Source organism: Mustela nigripes, chromosome 6 (genome assembly GCF_022355385.1).
Source record: "Mustela nigripes isolate SB6536 chromosome 6, MUSNIG.SB6536, whole genome shotgun sequence".
Lineage (NCBI taxonomy): Eukaryota > Metazoa > Chordata > Mammalia > Carnivora > Mustelidae > Mustela > Mustela nigripes.
In genome coordinates this window covers 73,786,241-73,810,935 of record NC_081562.1, presented here as the reverse complement: position 1 = coordinate 73,810,935, position 24,695 = coordinate 73,786,241, and the positions used below count along the sequence as shown (strand labels likewise).

The 24,695-nt window shown below is 36.8% G+C and overlaps 1 protein-coding gene across 1 annotated transcript in view; it reads right to left on the bottom strand.

Moving 5' to 3' along the window:
- Positions 1-3,807: 3,807 nt before the first annotated feature.
- LOC132020309 (large ribosomal subunit protein uL23-like) overlaps positions 3,808-24,695 on the bottom strand; it is a 118,617-nt gene continuing 97,729 nt past the window's right edge. Inside the window, exons 2-5 of the mRNA XM_059404496.1 lie at positions 14,159-14,165; positions 4,467-4,648; positions 4,235-4,365; positions 3,808-3,848 (exon numbers count right to left, since the gene is read on the bottom strand). Of these exons, the coding sequence (XP_059260479.1) occupies positions 3,808-3,848; positions 4,235-4,365; positions 4,467-4,648; positions 14,159-14,165 (361 nt within the window). The remainder of the gene's footprint in view (positions 3,849-4,234; positions 4,366-4,466; positions 4,649-14,158; positions 14,166-24,695) is intronic.

Below are 24,695 nucleotides of genomic sequence, written 5' to 3'. Positions count from 1 at the left end.
CATCAAAGATGTCTCAAGAATTCTTTCTTAACCATTGGCTTTGATCCCTAATGTTCTTTCCTAATCACTTTGAAACATATTTTGACATAATAAGAAGTAAAATTTATTTTAAAAATGAGGTAGTGGGCGCCTGGGTGGCTCAGTGGGTTAAGCCACTGCCTTCGGCTCGGGTCGTGATCTCAGGGTCCTGGGATCGAGTCCCGCATTGGGCTCTCTGCTCGGCGGGGAGCCTGCTTCTCTCTCTCTCTGCCTGCCTCTCTGTCTACTTGTGATCTCTCTCTGTCAAATAAATGAATAAAATCTTTTTAAAAAAATGAGGTAGTTCTGGAATTCTAAATGTTGGCTCCATGGTTATATTTCACATATTCAAGTATATCTGTGTATATACTTGTAAACTGGGGTATCTGCCTACAACAGAAAACAGGTCAATATATTCATTACATACAAAAAACATATGGGGAAATAATTAGACATAAGATTTTGTATGCAAAGGACAGTGCTTAGGTGTCTGGATCCTGATGGAAAACGGCTTGTATACTCAAGTCTTCCAGTCACCCTCTCTTTACCACAGTTTCTGCAACACCAGCTGCCTCCTTTCTCTATATTTCAAGCAAGGTATCAGCCCACACAGCCAGTCAAGCAAATAATATCCTTACTGAAACCCTGTGTTGCTAATTTATTAACTTCCTTAGTCCACACCACTCAGTAAGCAGACTAAACAAAAATAAGTCACCTCTACACCTCATAGGCATCTGAAAGATAACAATTTTAATTCCTGCAACAAGCAATCCTCAGAACAATACCTTGATAGGCTGAAAAAATCAGAATGTTAGTCACCCACCTCTCAAGTGTCATTTGTAAAGAGTTGGGTGAAAGAAGTAAATATTCTTGTAGGAATTTATCAGTAAAAATGTTTTTCCTCTACAAGTTCAGCAATAAGTCACAATGATAATGTTACGTATGTTCCTATATTTCTGTCATCTGAGAAAATTATCTGTTCTATTTGATTCTTAAATTGTAATGGTCAAAGAAATGTGGAGAATGATTGACAGTAACTGTTTAAAAGGCAATAAATTTCATGTAAAATTAAGCTTCTTTACTGGAAAATCAAAATTATTCAGAGTGTTATATTTAATGACAAAAAGAAACTGCCTAAAACAGTGTGATATTTCCCCTCTAATGTTAGAATAAAATTTGGCAATTATTGTGATTTAAATTTTAGCTAGGCAATATTTATAATATTCTAGGAATTTCCATAATTGATCTAGGAGCCAATAGACTTAAGAAAATTTAGGTAAAAAAAATCATACAGTTTTCCAATTCCACAGTTACATATCCTAGGACAAGTAATTTAACCTCACTGTTCTTTATTGCCCCATTTGTAAATAAGAGTAATGTACCAATTTAATGTATGATTATTATTTTAAAAATGTATGATTATTATAATAAAATAGTATGCATAAAGTACCATATTACAAAGCTGAATATGAAATATACATGCAATATATTTTTTGAAAAAATACTGATAATATTGCTATAGATATACTTTAAATTAACATACAAAAATCAAATTTACAAAAAGAGATAGAAGGATAATGTACACTATTTTTAAGGCATTCCCTGAAATAGTTTTTATAAGGACTATTTTATTATAAAAATCCTTTGCTTTCAAGTACTCCTATTCATTTGAAAAATGACTAGATATATAAAAACTACAATTACACATAGCAGAGTGTAGCAGGAAAAGCAACAGCTTTGTTGTGAAAAAGATCCAGAGTGAATCCTTACCATCCTGTGATCTTAGGTAAGTTATTTAACTTGCCTGAGTTACCATGTACTTAATGGAAAAATAAGAGCAGCATCATGTACTTGCCAAAGCTTGAGGGAAGACTGAATTTCTGGTCTGTGGTATGTGCTTAATACATGCTTTAAATTATAGAAACTTACTTTATAAAGCAAGGTAAGTATTTCCAGTAGCACCACATGCAAGGAATTTTGGCTGAAAAGTTATGTCTCTTTTTAACACAATTATATTGTAAAAGGTTTAGCACAGGTTTGGAATCCCACATGTAGTCAATAAGAATACAGGAGTATTATATTCTTTATTCAAAATACTTTTGAGCACCTCATCTGCCAGGTCTGTGCTAAGTATTAGAAGCCAATATTCCCAACAAAGTCACAAATGAGTGCTAGTTGCCCTAACATCCTTTATTTCCAGTTTTGGTTTGTGATATGTGCTTAATACATTCTTTAAATTAGAGAAACTCACTTACTTTATAAAGCAAAGTAAATGTTTCCAGTAGCACCACATGCAAGGAATTTTGGCTGAAAGTTATGTCTCTTTTGAACACAATTATATTATGTGTATGGTATTATGTATATTATTATATGGTATAACATAAAAGTCTTAATTAACAAGAGCTAATGCCTCCAGGATATAGAGCTGTTTCAGAAAAAAAAAAAAAAGAATTAATTATTTATTAATACAATAAAATACAACAGGAGCCCAACTGCCAGGTTTATTTATGCCAGATGCCCTTGCCTGACTTTCCTCCGCAGATTCATTTTAGCTACTCTACAACCTGCTGGTCTGAATACCAGGTTCACGCTAATACTTTAAGTACAGTACAGTGCAATAAAGTGAGAAACATCATTCTATACAGAGCTCTAAGACTGACCTCCTTAAGACAATAAAGAAAACAATAATGAGATAGTTGGGGGAAAAGTAAAAATCCTCAAGGGTGAAATGTATTTTCTTAGATCCAAGCAAGCAAACATGTTTACAGAATTCCATCTCAGGAACAGAATGTAATTGTGTTGACAATGAACACTGTCTATCTTTTTCCATATCATGAATGCTAAAATGTGACTATACTTTGAAGAATTTGCTTTGACAGCTCAGATTTTTTAGATCACTGTTTGCCATACCCAACTACCACTGCCTTAGGTGAACCTACTAAAATATTCACAACACTATGTTCTCTACCATGTTATGTAATAAATACTATGGATATTATAGTATTTAACGTAAAGGATCTGAACTAAGCAAAAAGAAAATCAAAGCCCATCCTCTAGACAATATTTATGGTGACACAGTCACCTAGCACAATTTATGCTATTGATCCAAAAGTGCTACTCCAGGTCAATACATTCTAAGAAGTTTCAGACCAATACTGTAAACTCTACTACCAGTTCATTAGGGAACACTAATAACAGTTTTTGTTTCCCCACATAACCTCATGCCTGCAGAGGTCAGATAATGAATAGTTATACGATTACTTTTTCCTACATATCATCCAATTATGATGTAAGAATTTGAGAGACTTAATTTCATGTTCTTCAGTCTTGTAGTCACACAACTTCTCTGGATTTCAATTTCTTCTTCAGTAAAAATGTTGATAATAAAATCTATTTTATAGCATTGTCATGACATAAAATGAAATAATTTAGTCAAAGTCTTAGAACATAACTGACTCCTCAAATAGTAGCTCTTATTACTGCAGAAAGGCCAGCTGAGAGAGGTATCAGTGCCTACCAGGATAGGAGTATAAGAAAGGGGCTATTCTCTTCAGAGCATCCAAAACATCCAGAGTCCTCCCTGTGGACTGAGGCTTGAAGCATCAGTAAGCTCAGCTGTGAAGAAGAAAAGCAAAACAGAATATCACGTGGATATAGCAAAAATATGACTTAATTGCAAGAATTAACACCTTTCTCTTTCTGAACTTCGTAATTGCATCTTTATATTCCGTCTTCCACTCAGAACAGTCTGTCAACCCTATCATCCCTCCAGGAATAATAAAGATCTCTTTAATGACGAATAGCTATCTGCTGGCGAAGCTTGGGTGTTGCTAAGAAAAACCGCAAGAAATAATTTTACCTTATGCAAATACCCAAATATGTCCACAGATTAGCTCACTCATAATCCAAAAATCATCACTCCACTGTCCCAACACTGAGTTGGCCCAATACACATTAGAGATCTAAAAGGAGTAAAATAGATAGCAAATCAAAGAATATACCAAAGGCCACTTCACAGCTTAATGCAAGAGCTAACTTGGCTCGTTAATTAAACCCGGTATTAGGCAGATTAACCTCATCCAGTCGCAAGCATTGCTGGATAAGAGCAGGTAAGACTTAAAGCACAGAGGAGAGGAAGAGAACTGTTCCATGAAGACAGCCTGATTACAAAAGAAAGCTGAAATGTGCATGCTCAGTTGATACTCCTCAAATTTACCTAAGTTATAGCAGTCGCCCTTTTCCCACGGTGGTGGTGGAAGGGGTCTTCGAACGCGAAGACCCTCAAGGGATGCCCGAAAGGGCGGACAGCGGGGCGCTCTGCATGCTAAACCTTTTTTCTTATACAGACTTCGATAAAGTTCAATTTACAGATGAGGCGCAATAAAAGGTTAACAATAAGAACATAATAAAATAGAACAATTACAACAATATGCTGTAATAAAAGTTACCTGAATTTGGTCTCTGTCAAAATGTCCCATTGTGCTGTACTCACCCTTGGGCTGATGCGAGGCGATAAGAAGCCTGCGTGACGGGATGACGTAAAGGGAATGACGCAGGCGGTGCGGCGCGGCGTTCGGGCGCTACTAACCCTCTGAGGATTCGTCAGATGGAGGCTCGTCTTCCTCCAGACCTGCAATGACCACAGGACGGGTAATCAGAACTTCGGAAAGCGGAACCGCTTTTAGGTGGGAACGCCTGTATTTCTGGGGTTGGGTTAAAAAATAAATAAATACATAAAAATGGAAAGAGGCCAGTTTGGCCACCCACATTCCCTAAACTGGAGGAGTTCCCCAAACTCAGTTCTCTGAACTAGAAAACCTATTCAGGAATGAGGGAAGAAACATTCTCCCTTAGTATCTACAACCAGAAAATGAACTGAAAACCCTAAGAAATTTAAGGCCGTATTACATTAACCTATCACCAAGTAGTGGGAACAATTCCTAAAAAGTGTCATGTTTAACAAAAGTTAAAATTCTATTTAAGCATCGCTTCAGGCATAATAATAAAAGTTCTGGAAGGCATCTGCATCCCAAGCAAAGCATACAATAACGGTCTCCTGTAGAACATCTCTCCCTTGAGTCATAATCCAGATCATTCAGGGCATATATACGGTTGCCATATTGTGTCTCTAACCGACTAGACAAAACTTCCCTTAATTAGTTTGAAACAAATTAAGGAATGCACACAGATGCCAGATAGGAATTAAAATACCTGCTGTTTTACTAGTAGAGATGGAATGGAGACCTATGGCTTGGAGGGATGTTCAAAATTAAGCTTCCCACTCATTTTCTGCAAACTGGGTCTAGCCATCCCGAATTTCTTGCGTCCTCTGTGCAGGAACAGAACCTACCCAGGTAGGAGTCAGTTTGAAGGCAGAGAAATGGCCAAAGAAAGAAAATTCCAGTGCTTTCACCTAGCGAGAAAACTAAGACAGATCACGCCGTTTAGAGGAATGTTTAACTCCATATTTTTACTTACAGAGGAAAATGAACACATGATGGCAAATTCTTGTCATCTCACCAAGAGATAAATCACTTGTCTTTACACAGGGAGGAGTTAGCAAAAAGTGCAGCAGAGTATAGAAGCCCCATACTTTGAAAGTGTAGAATGTGGACAGAAGGAAAAAGTCATCTTTCTTACATAGTACAGTGATCTGCAGAGGCAGATTCTGCTATAAGCATTGCCCTTTGTGGTGGGTATTAGTTTTAGTCCATATTTTCATATGTGTGAAAAATACAACTTGTTTAGTTTTTGTGTAACTCATCCTAATTCTTTTTATAAGAAGAAAGTGACCATCTTCCCAGTTTGTCCCAGATAGTCGCACTTTACATATGCTAATCTGAGTATAATAATCAAGAATTCCCCTTTTTACCCTCAAAGGTGTCCATATTTGGGGGTGCCTGGCTGGTTCAGTCCAGAGAGCATGCAACTCTTGATCTTGAGTTCAAGTCCCATACTGGGTATAGAGATTACTTAAAATAAATATAGACTTTTTAAGTGTCCCTATTTGGTCAATAAATGATATAGTCTTCATAATTGTAAGCCTATTTTAATAGTGGTAGAAACATAGTCCTAGTCAGTCCAGAGGGGATCGCTTTTACCCTGGTGGCATGGAAGGAGGTCTTGGCTTCATAGGGCAATCAAGAAGATACCAGATCCAAGTGAGCAGCTTGCAACTATGGCATTTGTATGGACGCCTATTTCTGTCTGATCTCAGGTGTCAGCTGAACAAGCTGCAACCTCTTATAGGTCTCACTTCTGTCCAAAAGGTCCTCCAGGGTTGAGCTCTGTCTGTTACTTTGGGTGTAGGGACTCCCTGTGAAACGACCTACACCATACTGGCATAAGGGAAAGTAGGAAGCTAATGCCCTCTGTCACTTTCAGACTTCTCTCTGTCACATAGAAATAAGTCCTCTGCTCTTCTGTCACCCTGGCCCCAACTTCCTTGCTTGGGAATCACTCTACTAGTCTTTCACCAGGGGACACATGAAATTTTGTAAAACTATCACTCAAGTCTTGCCATTTCCTCGTGTTCCATCAGGGAACAGGCATCACGTGCCCTTGCTTCCCTCAGATCCCATGAGATCATCCACGGTTTTGTACTGACTGCACCCACTCCCACTATAGTTTAGCTCAAGAAGGAAGCACAAGATGGTAGTCAGTAGGTCGTCAGTAAGTGTACTTATTATCTTTATTAAGTCTCCACTTCATCAGGTACAAAAAGGTATGATAAAATCTATTTTTTGATGGTAGTGAAGTTCAAAAGAGGTCAACTGTTACCGAAAGCTAATTATGAAGTGTATTTAAATACTATTTTTTCCTTCTGTAGGTTCTTTGAGGAAAGTGATCATGTTTTAGTCTTCATTTTTATCCACACCATTCCACACAGTAACTTGCATGCAATGAGCTCAAATAATGTTTTCAGTAAAATCTTCACCTGAAACATATATAAAACAAGTTTATAATGTGAGTGGAAAATATTTATTTCCCATCAAAATAAGCAAGAAAGATGTGATATAGACATTTATAGCCCCCAGAATCAAACACAGTGATAATAACAGGAAAGTAATGAATATTTGTGGGGTGATTGATTCATATTATCCCAATTTGCTTAATTGGCTGTCTATGGTTCTTGAAACAATACTATGTCTTCGAGAATGGCTACTTTGTATTGTAGAAACAATAAAAAAATTAAGTTCAAAAAATCACTATAATATTTTGGAAGTATTACTTCCAGATATGGAAATATATTAAGCTAAAACTATGTCAGAAAGACCCAAAAACAGAGTGGTAAGGGAAAAAAAAAAAGAAATTCATTTCTCTATCATAGTTCAGAAAAGTGAGGCTGATGGTTTTGCTTTATATAGTCATTCAAGGACCCAGGTTCCTTCTATCTTGGTTTATGGAGGGGTTCCCTAGGACAGTGTCTTCATGGGCACAGAAGAAGCTGAATAGCAGCATGTCTGTGAGGGAGGGATATGGCCCACAAGTGATCCCATCATCTCTGTTCATATTCTATTGTCAAGAACCTAAGAAACTTGGAAGAAAGGGAAAAAAGATTTTGGTGCACAACTAGCAAAACTAATTATAATAATAAAGACATTTTTGGTATCAAATAGGTTAACACAGTTTAACTTACAAGTAGAACATAGCCAAAACAACACCTTTGCAGGCCAGGAAAGCAAAGGAATTGATGTCCCTCTGCACCATATATTTATATCCATGAATTATAATTTGCCAAATTTATATAGTATAGTCAGTAGACAGTAGGAATTTATTTTATAAGTAAGAAAAATAGAAGCTAGTCTATAGAAGCTAGAGGAGACTCTAAGAGTCTCATAGAACCAAAAGTCTTAAGAAAGAATATTGTTTGACTTAGACTTATATAAAACCTACTAAAAATGGGAGAAGAGAAACAGTAACTGAAAATATCTTGTTTAAAATCTTAGTAAGGATTCCTAAATTGAAGTAGTTTATAAAAATGAACCCCAAAACAAAGGTACAAACAGGATGTCAATAATAAACAAAAATGATAAGGACCTAAGGCCTAATAACAAGAATCTTATTATTTAATAACAATACATTATCAATTCTTGTTTAACCTATTAAACAAGACATGGAAAAACTAGCAAAAAGAAAATAATGCACAAACTTTTTGGTTAGGGATTATTGTTTCCCTTCATTCTATTCTCTGAACAAGATTAATAAGATGTTCAATGTCCATATTCTAAGCAGAAGGAGATAACATGCAAAAACAGATTGCCAATCCTTAAACAGTGGCCAAATGCTAGAATATATATTTCTTTAAACAATATCTTTTTTAAATTCAAAAGTAGAACTAATATGTATTTGAAATTTGGAAAATGAACTCCATAGTATGTTATTAGAAAAGCAATGATTTAAAGATTTATAATAAGCTTTTGTTTTTTTAATAAATTAAATTTACATTAAATAACATTTTTAAATATGGCAAGTCATCACAAGTTGTGGGTTCTAGATTCTTTCTCCTTTGTAGTAGAATTTTTATAGTCATTTAATTAACTGATAGAATTTTTTAAATGATTAGGGATTCACTGTACCGTAGATATTCAGGTTCTGTACTATAAAGAAGCCACTTAAGAGGTTCACTTAATTTGGGCATCTTTGCAGTAACTACACCTGGCGGGTGAGTCCACCTGATTCAGAGAACCCTCATTAACAGTGGTTAGCACACACTTTAAACTCCAGACCAGTGCCTAGCACAAAGTAAGCACTCAATAAATGTAACTATTATTATTATTGTAAAATGTGCCCTATTTTTTAACTAATTATTTTTTAAAATTAACTAACTTTTACTCAATGAAATACTTGTGAAACCCATAAAAAGTATCTTTTCTAGATCAGATCACAGACACTTACCAGTTTTACAGCCTTTAGTTTTGTAATCCACCATAGTCCACCTCAAGCTGACCCATGTACAAATACTGACACTAAGTACCTGAAAATAGTCTGTGTGCACAGTTGCTCAAAGTTGTATAAAGAACAGAGTTTTCCTCAACTGTATTTTATCTCTGAATCTTTTAACTATTGTACAAACCTCAGTAGACATCAGATGAAATGGAGTCCTCTGTTGCTGTCCATTGCAAACATCTCTGCTCTGAGTTATTAGAAAGGGAGTTGTCTTTTGTTTGGTTATTTGGCTCTTTGTAATACATTTTATGTAACAAAAAAAAAAAAAATAGCTTCTGCTTTGTGCTATGTGATAGAAATCTTAGTTCATAATTGGGTATAAAAATTATACATTTAGTTTTTTTTTTTAAAGATTTTATTTATTTGACAGAGAGAGATCACAAGTAGGCAGAGAGGCAGGCAGAGAGAGAGGAGGAAGCAGGCTCCCCGCTGAGCAGAGAGCCCGATGTGGGACTCGATCCCAGGACCCCGAGACCATGACCCGAGCCGAAGGCAGTGGCTCAACCCACCGAGCCACCCAGGCGCCCCTATACATTTAGTTTTTAACAAATTATTTAATCCTTTGTGACATATCTTGACATGGGAAATGAAACACAGTCTCCATAAATTTTTCTCCTTTCATCATGTTATAATGTTCAGTGAGAGAGGGTGCTTATGGTGCACATCTTTTGGTAATTGATGGTGGGGAGCTTTATCTGATTTTCAATGTCATATGACCACAAGAGTACCTACACAGATGTATGTCATCCCATCTCATCCTATCTCATCCCATCGTGTCCTCATCAATGTATTCCGGTTGCCCAGCAACATTCCTCCTTGCTCTCTGGCTCCTGCAAGAATTTAGCTCTCTGTTTCATCAGTGACATACTTGATGTCATGAAAATTTCTGCAAGGCTAACAAAGATCCCAGTTTCCTAAGTAAGACCTTGCTGCATTTGCCCCAGGGGTCTTGGGGGTATCTTCCCAGTATGATGTCTTTGAGGTCCCTCTTGGTCAGGTCTACTACTGTCCAGACACTTGTCACCTTGCCTTGGACTCACTCTTTCCTGGCTTAGCAGAAATTTCTCTATCTTCAATGGCTCCTCACAAATGACTTTGTGTTTTATTTGTTTGTCTTATAATTTGTGGACTCCTTCCCACTCCCATACAAGTGTGTGAAATTTGGGGATACATGTTATTTTGCAAAATCAGAAGTTCTCTGTGTGAAATTTGAAACTTGCCCCCCACACACACACACAAAAAGAAAGACCCAAGGAAGAGGCCCAGATTTGTAGGTGGCAGATATAATAAGCAATGGAGCTTACAAGGCTGGTAAGATGAGTAGATTGCCACACCAGCCTGCCAGAATCTTGAAATTCTATATAAAGGCCTTTACGTGGTTCACTCACATTATACTATCTACATGGTCTCAACAACACATTACTCTCTCAAGGCTGCATCGTTGAAGCTGCTTCTAATGTGGAAATAGTAGGTGGAATATATATTCCAAGGACAGGGAGGGGACGAAGAGACTCTGATTCCCCTGGTCCAGCTCAAGGGTCAACTGAAGGTCACTTTCTCTCCATGGCCCCCTCCAACAAAGTGAAAGCCAAGCTTTCATGGGATTCATTTTCCAAGCTTCAGTTTCCTTAGGATACAGGTGCTAAGATAGAGATGTGGAGAGTGCTCTCAGGAATAGTATCTATTAAGAATCAGAGGGGAACTGGATGAAGTAAAGGGGGAGTTCAACAGGGTACAGGTGCAACAGAGGCCACAGCTGATCTGATGGAAAGTTCAGAAGTAGGTGCATCTCTTAAGAGATGTCCCAAATTATAAAAGTGGAGCTTCATGCCTGCTCACCAACAAATCATTGGATAAGAGAGGACTTATCCTTGGACAAGCCTACTCCTTTCAGTCACAGACAATTGCTAGAACCATGGATAAGCTACATTCCTAACAGCTGAGGTAATAATAAGCATCTCAGTCCTAAAGAGAGATCTGCTTCATCCATTACACTAGGGGTTCTCAAAGTCCACTGCATCAGAGTCACCTAGAGGTGACTCTAGGTGATTGTTTTTAAAACACAGAGGTGATTGTTAAAACACAGATTGCAGGTGCAACCCCTGAGTCTGTGTTGAAACACAGAGGTGATTGTTAAAACACAGATTGCAGGTGCAACCCCAGAGTCTGGTTCATTAGGACTGTGTTGAGGTTAGACTGTCTGCATTTCAAACAAGTCTCTAAGTATTGCTGTTGCTCTTTTGGGTCACCCTATACCGCACTATTCCAAGCTTACTCTATTTTCTATCAGCAGAGTAAAAAACACCTTGCAAGTCAGAAAGTCCAAAGAAGATAAACAAAATAAGAGTGAATGGAGGATGAGAATCTATTTTTCAAATACTATCCTGTCGCAGCTTACCAGGATGATATGTCTTCTACTCATCACATTTGACCCTTAAACAACATGGGTTTGAACTACACAGATCCACTTATACACAGATTTTTTTTTCCCTACAAAAACCTTTATTGTTTCCTCTTGGCCCACATGGGGAGAGGGCTCCAAGATGGCTAAAAAACTACACAGTGGCCGCAGGGAGAGGCTCAGGGAGAAGCCCTAGCACGAGGGGGATGCCTCATGGCCCTCAAAGTCTGCTGCGCTCCTAGTCACACTTGAGGATGAGCCTCTGGAAAAGATCTGCACCTAGCCAGCACAGCAGGCTCCAGCCTGAAGAGATGAGTCAGGTGGTCACATCCTCTAGCTGAGTTTCACCTCCTCGCCTCAAAAGCAGTTCTGCAGGAAGCAAGGAATTGAGTGCCTGTGTGGGTTGAACCCGAGGTCTGCAGCTCCAGAAGGACCTGCTTCAGCTGTTCTTCAGGACCATGGGAGACCCCACGGCATCCAGGGTTCAGCCCCGAATACCTTGGGACAACTTCTGCATGTCTTTGAAGAATAAATAGCTGTGTGCTGGTTTTACATCTTCAAAAGATGCTGAATACCCTCATGTTTCTCCCCAGCCAACTCAGGAAGAAGTGGCCCACACCCTCCAGAGCCACATCATGACAGTCAAAATAAAAGTCCAAGGAGAGGTGAGTATAAGAGGCACATAGATGTGAGTTAGTCAAGCAGTTGATAGTGGCCTCCGCCTGAGTGGAATAATTCTGACAAATCTGGGAGCTCGTGGCTGATTGGCAATAAGGAGCTCAGCTCAGAAAACGGTGCTGACGTGTCATTGAGGCAGAGAGTGGCAGAAAAGAAGCTTCTAAAGACTGTGACTAGAAAAGAAGTTGGAGGGTGGCCAGAGCCTGGAAGAAAGGGCATCCCTGGGTCTGTTCTGTCTAAACATGGTTAAAACAAGACAAACTCACAGGACTGTCAGAAGCACTGCCTATAAATTTTTTTACAGTATTCTAAATGTATTTTTTCTTCCTTCTGATTTTCTTAACATGTATTTTTTCTTCCTTATGATTTTCTTAACATGTTCTTTTCTCTATCTTACTTTATTATAAGAATGCAGTGTGTGATTTAAAAAAACTTATAAAATATGTGTTAATCAACCTTTATGTTAGGGGTAAATCTTCCAGTCAATAGTAGGTTATTAATAATTAAGTTTTGGGCTAATCCAAAGTTATACTCAGATTTATGACTGCACCAGGATCAGCACCTCTAACCCCTGTGTTGTTCAAGAGATGACTTTACTGTGGATTTCTTTATATTTAGTTACTTTTTTCTTCTCTTAAGTAAATGTTCTTTGTTACATGATTATTTGCAGCAATCAACTTGTCTTCACCCTGGCAGCAGTAACTCAACATTACCCCATTCTAATCCACTTAATCATTCAGAAATTATTTACTCTGACCATATGTTTATGTTATATCTGAATTCACTGTTATGAAAAGTTTTGTGCAATTTAACTATTGAGTTATGACTGTACATACAGCTAGGAAAAAGCACAAGCACAAACCCTGTGTGGGGACAAGGTGAACTGCAAGTATGGCAATAAATGACAAAATGAACCCTAAACAGGAAGATAATGAGGTTTCTAAACAAATACAACACCATAGTACATAACATGGAGTGGAGTACAGGGTCCTGGACATATGTTTCTCATGCCACCCAGAACTGGTTTTGTTATCTCACTGAGAGTAGCAAGAGGACTTCATGGAGGACTTGTCTTCATTTTCTGTACTAAAAATACCCAATTCAGTAACACATTTAGTACCTGAGGATCATGCCCAGATAAGGCAAGGGCTGTAAAAAGTCCTAGTTCCTTCCTTCTCACCCCAATTTCCTGCACACACTTCTGCATGAAATTGGTATTTATTTATGACGTTTCACCTTGCTTTAGCCTCTCATGACTGTCCCTTGTTATTCTTTTTAATATTGTTTTGATGCATAAAGTGGTAGCAAATGGTAGCAAACTCCTAAGTTTTCCTTTTTATTTCCCTCTGTGAAGGTCCAAATCCTCCAACTCTTCACATATAACCATATCCTCTAGGGGTATAGACATTTTCCTGGGCATTATGTGTAATGAATGATGTATAAAATTTGGAAATGACTTATCCCTAATTAAGGAAGATTTTACAAATCAGAAAACAACATCTATAAAAAATATTAGAAAAACTGGGACTATTTAGAATGGAAAATACAGTTTAGAGATAAATTTAACAGTCTTCTTCAAAGATATAAATGGCATATAATTGAGGGAAGGAGGAAATCAAGCATAAACTCTCAATTTCTGAAAAGAAATAAGGATAGTGTAAACTAGATAGAAAGGTTTTTTACCTAGGAGACAATTCAACATTAACTGAGCACATGAAAAAATTGTATTATTTGTTTTCCGGAGGTGGGGGGAGGGCTTAACAAAACAATATCATATTTCAAAATAGGATTAGGTATGGTCCTGTCAGGATATGGGTTAGTAGGATAGATGACCTCCTAAGTTCCTTTCTTATCCTAAGATTTTTATCTTTTATGATAGCAGTCAGAGACATGGTGCAGAGAAAAATTGATTTCTGGCAAAGGACATAGCTCCAAAGAAACATTTTTCATGGCTTTGTATATAATTTTTATTGATGCCATAATCTTCAAAGAATGAAGAGATGGCTCATGTAATGAAAATCCTTAGACTGCTCCAGCTGTTTGCTTGGAAGGATTTACATTTCTCTGATATCTTAAAGTTCTTAACTCATTGTGACTGTGTCTAATACCTACCTGCATCCTGGTTAACAATAAGTGTATGAGACTACAATAATGTACATTTGGAGCATAGCTCTACCCGAAAATATTTGAAAATACTATCTTTATGACATAGAATTTTGTTTTCCTCATATTAGTTTATTTTCATTCATAGGGATTTTTAAGGGTCAGATTTATCAGATAGAGAAAAGCAACCTGAGAAGCCTGGACTCACTCTAGGAAAAATCCGTAGGATGTCATGTGTATACTTTTGCCATTCTAAAATACAGTCACCAATACATTGGTACTAGATCAAAGGATAGAAAGTTGAAAAAAAGTGAGAGAGACACTGGTGGTATATTTTCTTTCAGCCTTTTTATGTAACAAATTTCCATTGTACCATTATTCCCCAGCTAAAATACCACCTTGTCTGGGAAACCCAAAACCACTACAGTCTTATGGTAGAACCGGTCAGATACCCCTCAATTTAAATCCTAATTTCAATAAGTACTATGTATAAAAACTTGGACATTTTACTTAACATCTCTTAATCTCAAAATAACATGGGCTTATACATGTCTACGAAAAAAATTAGGACAGTGTCAGACACAGAACAGGTATTCATCAAACAACAGATCCCTCCCTCAAACTGTTATAATGGGTCATTTTTATATTTATGATAGCAATTATTTCATTCTCTTCATCAAAATCGCTATTGCTTATGTGTCTGTATCTTACCTATTAAGTATAATTTCTTTAAGAGCAATACTGTGCCTTAGTTATATTAACAAATTCTTGATGGTTAATGCAGACTAGCATACAATGAATGCCAAGAATGTAGAGTACTAAACATGTTTTTTAAATCTCTAAAGTTCCCAAAAACACTGAATGTCAAATACCTAAAAAGATACTAGAAAATGTTTTTAATAGTATAAAATGCTCATCATGATCTTAACCTCTGGCATAAATGAAAATTCTAAGTAAACAAAAAAATTATTTAAAAAACTGAAGACAATCTGTGATTTTATAAAATTTACTGTTATTCCATACCCTGAGAGGATTCCTGGGAATTTATGTCTCAAGGAAAAAAGTGCAATGGACTGAATGTTTGTGTCTCCCCAAAATTCACATGTTGAAACCCTAATCCCAATGTGATGATGTTTGGGCATTTGGAAGGTAATTAGTTCATGAAAGTGGAGCCCTCATGAATGAGATTAGGCCCCTTATAATAAGAGGTCACAGGGCTCCCTTGCCCCTTCCAAGGTGTGGGGCACAGGAAGAGGGTATTCACCAAAAGCCTGACCATGTGACTACAAGGTCTCCTCCTCATCATCATCTAGCTGGTGAGAACTGTGAGAAATAAGTGTTTTTTGTTTAAGCTACCCAATCTGTGGTGTTTTTTATAGTGGCCTCAACTGCCTAAAACAAAAAATACAGAATGTTAGGATTATGTGGATAGAAAAAAAAATTCTGTTTATTATAATACCTTACATAAATAAGGTATGTATGATCAGAATTCTAAAATTAGGTCAATGTAAAAAAAATAAAATAACACAAAGATTACCTTTACTAATTTGGTAAATTTTCTTCCAGTATTTTCTATGTACTCTACATATTTCAGATTATATTGTATAAATGATATTTGTTATTTTAGTTTATTTTCCATAGTATATGGTAAGGAATGTCAACATTATTTCATTTTTAAAACATCATTTCATTTGTTGTCAAAGATGCCTTCATGCATATATAGTTATAAACTCATTCTTTCGTTTCTTAATTTCTAAATTTACCTTTCATAAATATTCAAAGAAATTTTAAAACAAGTCGTTACCATATTGAAGTTTAAAAAAATAGAGCCACATTTAAATGATACCATCAAAACAACTTTAAACATTATTGAAATTACCTTCCTTAATAAATTATCAAGAATTATTTTATCTACACACAGAAGTTTACCAATTGTTTTACAATAAATTTATTGTTATTTTACAAAGTCTAAAACTAGAACCAAAAAAGTCAAACATTTATAAATTATACTTCATTATTTTGCCCCAAACTATTACTTCTTATTAGAGAAAGGATGGGGGAATCAGCATGGTGATCAAGGAAATATGGAAACATGTATCACTATTATAAGTCTTTTACTTTAAAAACTCCCTGATATGTACCATAACTGATAGGAACAAAGAATGAAGAATTATCCAATACTTAGTATGCTCTAACACCCTCCACATTTTCTTAGGTAACCAAGTTAAAAATGTATCCTGCTGCTTAGGTTTACAAAGCTCTCAGATGTAGCCCCAGCCATCCTCTCCAGCCTTGTTCTCTATATCCGCCCTGCACTAAACCTTCACTCCAAGAAAAACAGATTATTTGGAATTTCCTGACATGCTCCAGGCCTTTCCACTCTGCATCTCTACACATTGAAACCTTACTCTTCCCATCCTTCAGGGTCCACTTCAGACATCTTTTTCTGCCTGAAGCCCTTTCTAATAGCTCTCACTTGGTTATGGTTGGTTTCCTTTTACTTTCATGGTGCTTTTCTTCTCTACTGTGGCACTTACCTTGTTTCATAGAGCCTTTTAGTATAACTGAGTATATATTTACCATCTCTGATTGGATTGCCCCTTAAGGGTAAAGACTTTGTTCAATTTAAAATTTCTTTTTTCATCTTCCCATTAGTTCTCAGTCAACATTTAAAACATAATTTTTTTAAATTTTTTATTTTTTATAAACATATATTTTTATCCCCAGGGGTACGGTGATGCAACATGGGGGCTTAAGTGGGTAGGAGAAGAATAAATGAAACAAGATGGGATTGGGAGGGAGACAAACCATAGTGACTCTTAATCTCACAAAACAAACTGAGGGTTGCTGGGGGGAGGGGGTTTGGGAGAAGGGGGTGGGATTATGGACATTGGGGAGGGTATGTGCTTTGGTGAGTGCTGTGAAGTGTGTAAACCTGGTAAAACATAATTTTTTTATTTTTCACCACGACCAAGTGGGATTTATTCCAGGACTGCAAGGTTGGTTCAACATCCGCAAATCAATCAATGTGACACAATACATTAATAAAAGTAAGAACAAGAACCATATGGTACTCTCAATGGATGCTGAAAAAGCATTTGACAAAGTACAGCATCCCTTCCTGATCAAAACTCTGCAAAGTGTATGGATAGAGGGTACATACCTCAATATCATCAAAGCCTTCTAAGAAAAACCCACCGCAAATATCATTCTCAATGGAGAGAAACTGAGAGCTTTTCTGCTAAAGTCAGGACCACAGCAGGGATGTCCATTATCACCACTACTATTCAACGTAATACTAGAAGTCCTAGCCTCACCAATCAGACAACAAAAAGAAATTAAAGGCATCCAAATTGGCAGAGAATAAGTCAAACTATCACTCTTTGCAGATGATATGATACTAAATGTGGAAAACCCAAAAGACTCCACTCCAAAACTGCTAGAACTTGTACAGGAATTCAGTAAAGTATCAGGATATAAAATTAATGCAGAGAAATCAGTTGCATTTCTTTACACCAACAATAAGACAGAAGAAAGGGAAATTAAGGAGTCAATCCCATTTACAATTGCACCCAAAACCATAAGATACCTAGGAATAAACCTAACCAAAGAGGCACAGAATCTATACTCAGAAAACTATAAAGTACTCATGAAAGAAATTGAGGAAGACACAAAGAAATGGAAAAACATTCCATGCTCATGGATCGGAAGAACAAATATTGTGAAAATGTCTATGCTACCTTAAGCAATCTACACATTTAATGCAATCTCTATCAAAATCCCATCCATTCTTTTCAAAGAAATGGAAAAATAATCCTTAAATTTATATGGAACCAGAAATGACCTCGAATAGCCAGAGGAATATTGAAAAAGAAAGCCAAAGTTGGTGGCATCCCAATTCCAGACTTTAAGCTCTATTACAAAGCTGTCATCATCAAGACAGTATGGTACTGGCACAAAAACAGACACATAGATCAATGGAACAGAATAGAGAGCCCAGAAATAGACCCTCAACTCTATAATCAACTAATCTTTGACAAAGCAGGAAAGAATGCCAATGGAAGGAAGACAGTCTCTTCAACAAAGGGTTTTGGGAAAATTGGACAGCCACATGCAGAAAAATGGAATTGGACCATTTCCTTACACCACACACAAAAATAGACTCAAAAGGGATGAAGGACCTCAATGTGAGAAAGGAAGCCACTGAAATACTTGAGGAGAACACAGGCAGCAATCTCTTCGACCTCAGCCACAGCAACTTCTTCCTAGGAACATCGCCAAAGGTAAGGGAAGCAAGGGCAAAAAAGAACTATTGGGACTTCATCAAGATCAAAAGCTTTTGAACAGCAAAGGAAACAGTTAACAAAACCAAAAGACAACTGACAGAATGGGAGAAGATATTTGCAAAGGACATATCAGATAAAGGGCTAGTATCCAAAATCTATAAAGAGTTTATCAAACTTAACACCCAAAGAACAAATAATCCAATCAAGAAATGGGCAGAGGACATGAACAGACATTTCTGCAAATAAGACATCCAGATGGCCAACAGACACATCCAAAAGTGCTCCATATCACTCGCATCAGTGAAATACAAGCCAAAACCACATTGAGATACCACCTCACACCAGTCAGAATGGCTAAAATGAACAAGTCAGGAAATGACAGATGGTGGCGGGGATGTGGAAAAAGCGGAACCCTCCTACACTGTTGGTGGGAATGCAAGCTGGTGCAACCACTCTGGAAAACAGCGTGGAGGTTCCTCAAAAAGTTGAAAATAGAACTACCCTATGACCCAGCAATTGCACTACTGGGTATTTACCCTAAAGATACAAATGTAGTGACCCAAAGGGGCACATACACCCAAATGTTTACAGCAGCAGTGTCCACAATAGCCAAATTATGGATATATCCTAGATGTCCATCAGGAGATGAATGGCTAAAGAAGAAGTGTTTATATATCGATATCTATAGATATATATATATATATATATAGGAAAAGAATAAATGAAACAAGATGGGATCAGGAGGGAGACAAACCATAAGAGACTCTTAATCTCACAAACAAACTGAGGGTTGCTGGGGGGATGGAGGTAGGGAGAAGGGTGGGTGGGTTATGGACATTGGGGAGGGTATGTGCTATGGTGAGTGCTGTGAAATGTGTCAATCTAGCGATTCACAGACCTGTACCTCTGGGGCTAATAATACATTATATGTTAATAAAAATATATATATATTTTTAAAAGTCTATCATGTTAGATGTTTCAAGCCCTGCGCTAGGCCCTGAAGATGGAATATTAAGTGAGCAGAAGGTGATCCCTGCCCTAACAAAGTTTATGCTAGCCAGTGGAAGATAAAGAAAAGTAAATAGGAAATCAGAATAATGTGGAAGTACCTAGGTGCTAAAGCAGGATATGGCAAAAGTACCATCTAGATTGGGGAATATGAGATGTATTGTTCCAGAGAGAAGGAACAGAGTTAAGAAAGAACCTGGAGATAAAGGTGCCTGTGGTTTCAAAGAGCTGAAAAAAAGTACCACATGGTTATAGTGTAAAACAGGCTACAAAGATGGACATATTACAAAGTCATGTCATCAAGGCCCTCATAAGCAAAGCTAAGGAGTTCAGACTTTATTCTGAGATCACTAGACGTTGTTAAGCAAAAACATGTCTTGATCAGAGTTGACAGTAATACAGAAAAATCCATATACATTAACTTATTTTCTAATAAGAGTGTATTTGTTTATTGTATATTCTGCCTCAGTTCTAAAAGGATTTGATGTAGCTAAAAGATTTGCAGTGTAGTATATACAAATCAACATATTTCTACTTTCAAAGACAATTTTCAAAATACAAGAAAGTAAGATATGTTGATACTGAAATCAAGAATGCACACAACATGGCCACATTTCATGTCAGAAAACAAAACAAAACAAAAAAAAAAAATTGACAAGTGGGTGTATAACAATACTGCATGATGATCTTTAAGCTCATTGGAGTTGTTCTTTTTTCTTAAGAAGAAGGTACACTCTTTAACACTTTCTGTCAGGTTCTTCTATGACACCAGAATACTCATTAAAATCTTTTAAGCAATAGACATAAAGGGAGATACATTATACATAAAAATAGATAAAAATTTACCTTCCAGAATTCCCCTTGAGGAGAAGATTCATTTGTAAAAATACTTTAACAATCATTGAGCCACTCCAAAAGCCTAATCAGTTAATGAAAAATAATTGCTAAGTGATGCATCATAGAATGTAAGGAAAAGCACTTGGTTGCCCTAAGAAGACAAAAGATAAGAAGACAAAGAAGGCAAGAAAATTATGAGGAGAGATGAAGTAGTGGCAAAAGCAGGTGATACAGGACATGATTTCGTACCATAACTTGTCTTCGGAAAAATAATTAAATTCACAAAATCTTGGTGTGAGGAGGTTTTTGTCATCATCTTCTTCTTCTTCTCCTTCTCCTTCCTCTTTCTCTTCCTCTTCCCCTTCCCCTTCTCCTTCCTCTTTCTCTTCCCATTCCCCTTCTTCTCCTTCTTTTGTAACTGAGAGCAAGTTTTATGCTCAAAATGGATGAGGCAAAACAGGTATAATAAATACGGGCATATAAACATGAAATACAAGAAGACTTTAGTTGACACTAAGTTACATACAGTATTTTCCAATAGGTCAAAATGTCAAGGCATTCAAAATAAAGTCTTCTGGTTGCTAGTAATTTAAGGTAAGTAACACTTCTAAAATTAAAAAAAAAAAAAAAGTTTTTGTGTGTTGAGATTTTGAAATACACTTACTGGAAAAAGCCCAGAGATACGAATCAGAACAGAAGTACCTCTCACAGTGAGCCTCTAAGTAACAGTTTTGAGGTAAACTACTAAAAGTAGTTCTTCTTTCTACTTGCTGCAGTGGTGTCCAGAATTTAACAAACTTTGAAGAAGCTCCACACTTATGTACTGATAATTTCTACATCAAACTATTTTCAAGCTATCAAGATTCATAAATTTCAGGAGCATATGCTATATCAAGCCCATAGAAAATCAAAATATCTATGACAAATCTTGCCAAGAAGGGTAATGTGGCCTACTAATAGAAAGAGATAAATAGGACAAGCAACAACAACAATAAAACAACAAACCCTTACCTTTCATTCAGTTTCCTGATTAAATGGCATTTCCAGTCTAAATGATAGAAGGGGGAAAGTCCTATTTAGTCAGAAAATTCAATACAGCAGTGCCTGGGTGGCTCAGTTGCTTGGGCATCTGTCTTTGGCTCATGTCCTGACACCAGGGTCTTGGGATCAAGCCCAGGCTTTCTACTCAGTGGAGAGCCTGCTTCTCCCTCCCCTCCCTGCTTATGCTCTCTCTAGCTATCACTGTTGCTATCTCTGTCTCTCTCTCTCATAAATAAATAAATAAATAGATAGCTAAATAAATAAATAAATAAATATCTTTTTTTTGAAGGTCCATTATTTACTTTTAAAAAATTCAATACAGAAATAGCACATTCAAATACCATACTTAATAGTATACCATTTAAAAGAGAGAAGCAATTGAAGTTGGAGATGAAATTTTATCTGACCCTTGGAAGGATTGTTTCGCTCAATCTTCATCTGTACAAATCCATCTGAGATAAAGAGAGTGACATAAAATTTGTATTTATGAAATTAAGTCTCATAGCACAAAGATGTACTGAGAAACATTAGGTCTGGGAAATTAGGAGACTATTAAAATAGATAAAGCTATTCTGCTTCTAGCAAAGATGGAGTCAGAGATACCAAATTTACCTTCCCACCTAAAACAACTCCAAAACTAGATGAAATATATGAAACTAAATAAATATAAGAGGAAATTACTTGAAGCCAGGGAGCAACTATCCTAATCAGAGAGAAAATTTCTATTGTTCACTCTGAGGCTGAAACAGTGATTGTTCCATCTAGCCAGACTGGAGAAACTCCTACTTCAAGGAACATTGGATAGAGTTCTCAGAAGGACTCTGCCTTAGTTGTGAGGAATAATTAGTCCATGATTAAATACAGCTCTGGTACTGCCTAACAAATACTAACAGCAAGACCCAAATGGATCACACCATTTTCAAGTAACTGTGTCTCATAACAAAGCTCAAAAATATTTAAGTGAACACAAAAATATCTAGCACAACACAACAAAATAAAATGACAAGCATTTAATAAAAAAAAAATAGGTACACAGGAAAACAGAAAAATAGAACACATGATGACAAAAAAAAAAACAATTAAAACTGAACCAGACCACAAAGGGATACCCCTTCACACCTATCAGAATAGCTAGAATCAAAAAGTAGATGACAAGTGTTGCAAGGACGTGGAGATACTGGAACCCTCAAAAGCTGCTGGAAAAAGTGTGAAATGGTGCAGCCACTTTGGAAAACATTTTGGCAGTTCATCAAATGATTGAACATAAAGTTACCATAAGACCCAGCAGTTCTACTCCTGGGTATATACCTAAGAGAAATCAAAGTGAATATCCATGCAAAACTTTGAACGTTAATGATCATAGCAGCTCTTATTCAGAATAGCCAAAAAGTGGAAACAAAAAAGTACTCATCAATTGATGGGTGGACAAACAAAAGGTGATAGATCCATAAAATGGAAAATTATTCAGCTATTAAAAAGGAATGAAAGAGCGATACATGTCACAACATGGATGAACCCTGAAAACATGCTAAGTGAAAGAATCTAGTTACAAAAGACTATGTATTGTATGATTTCATTAACATGAAAATCCAGTAGGGAAATCTATAAGAAAGAAAGTAGACTAGTGATTCCTTGAGGTTGAGAGGGGGATAGGAAGATAAGGAATGATAGTTAATGGTCTGGGTTTTCTTTTTAAGGTGGTTAAAAATGTTCTGAAATTAATATGGTGATGCTTCGACATATCTGAATATATTAAAACCATATAGTTATGCAATTAAATACATAGCTGTATGGTGTGTGAATTGTATCTCAATAAAGCTCTTTCTTAAAAACCAACCCAGAATGGGCATAAACATTACTAGAAAACGAGTGCATTAGAACAGTCATCTTAAGAGGTGGGTACAAAGATGGCAGAGTAGTAGAGGACCCTAATTTCCTCTGGTACCAGGAATTCAGCTAGAGAGTTATCAAATCATTCTGAATACTTGCAATATCAACAAAAGGTCTGAGAAAAGAGCTACAAATAGAAAAGTGGCCACTTTTTGAAAGGTAGGTGTGGCAATGTGAATCAGAGGTGATATATTGGAAAATAAACTGTGGTGGGAGGGTGCCTCCATAAGCCAGGTACCAGAAAGACATATAACCCCATAGGGTAAGATTTTTATTTATTTATTTGATAGAGATCACAAGTAGGCAGAGAGGCAGGCAGAGAGAAAGGAAGGGAAGCAGGCTCCCCGCTGAGCAGAAAGCCTTATGCAGGGCTCGATCCCAGGACCCTGGGATCATGACCTGAGCTAAAGGCAGAGGCTTTAACCCACTGAGCCACCCAGGTGCCCCTAAAAAATGAAATCTTGACATTTGCAATAACACGAATAGAACTAGAGGGTGTTACGCTAAGTGAAATAAGTCAATCAGAGAAAGACAATTATATGATCTCACTGATCTGTGGAATTTAAAAAAACAAAACAGAATCATAGGGAAATGGAAGGAAGAATAAAAATTTTTTGTTGTTTTTTTATAGCTAAGTTCTTCATGTATTTTGTGGGTTTTTTTAATTATGTTATGTTAGTCATACAGTACATCATTACTTTTTGATATAGAGTTCCATGATTCATTGTTTGTGTATAACACCCAATGCTCCATGCAATACTTACCCTCTTTAATACCCATCACCAGGCTCACCATCTCCCTACTCCCCTTCCCTCTAAAACCTTCAGTTTGTTTCCCAGAGTCCATAGTCTCTTGGTTCATCTCATACTCTGATTTCCCACCCTAGATTTTTCCCTTTCTTCTCCTAATGTCCTCCATGAAATTCTTTATATTCCACAAATAAGTGAAACCATATGATAATTGACTTTTTCTGCTTAACTTATTTCACTTAGCATAATTTCCTACAGTACCATCCATGTTGATGAAAAAGTTGGGTATTCATCCTTTCTGATAGCTGAGTAATATTCCATTGTATATATGGACCCATCTTTATCCATTTGTCAGTTGAAGGGCATCTCAACTCTTTCCACAGTTTGGCTATTCTGGACATTGCTTCTATGAACATTGGGATGCATATGGCCTTTCTTTTAACTATATCTGTATCTTTAGGGTAAATACCCAGTAGTGCAATTTCTGGGTCATAGGGTAGCTATATTTTTAATTTTTTTAGGAACCTCCACACTGTTTTCCAAAGGGGGTGTACCAACTTGCATTCCCATCAAGAGTTTAGGAGGGTTCCCCTTTCTCCACAGCCTCTCCAACATTTCTTGCTTCTTGTCAATTTTTGCCATCATAACTGGTGTAAGGTGGTATCTCAGTGTGATTTTGATTTGAATTTTCCTGATGGCTAATGATGATGAACATCTTTTCATGTGTCTGCTGGC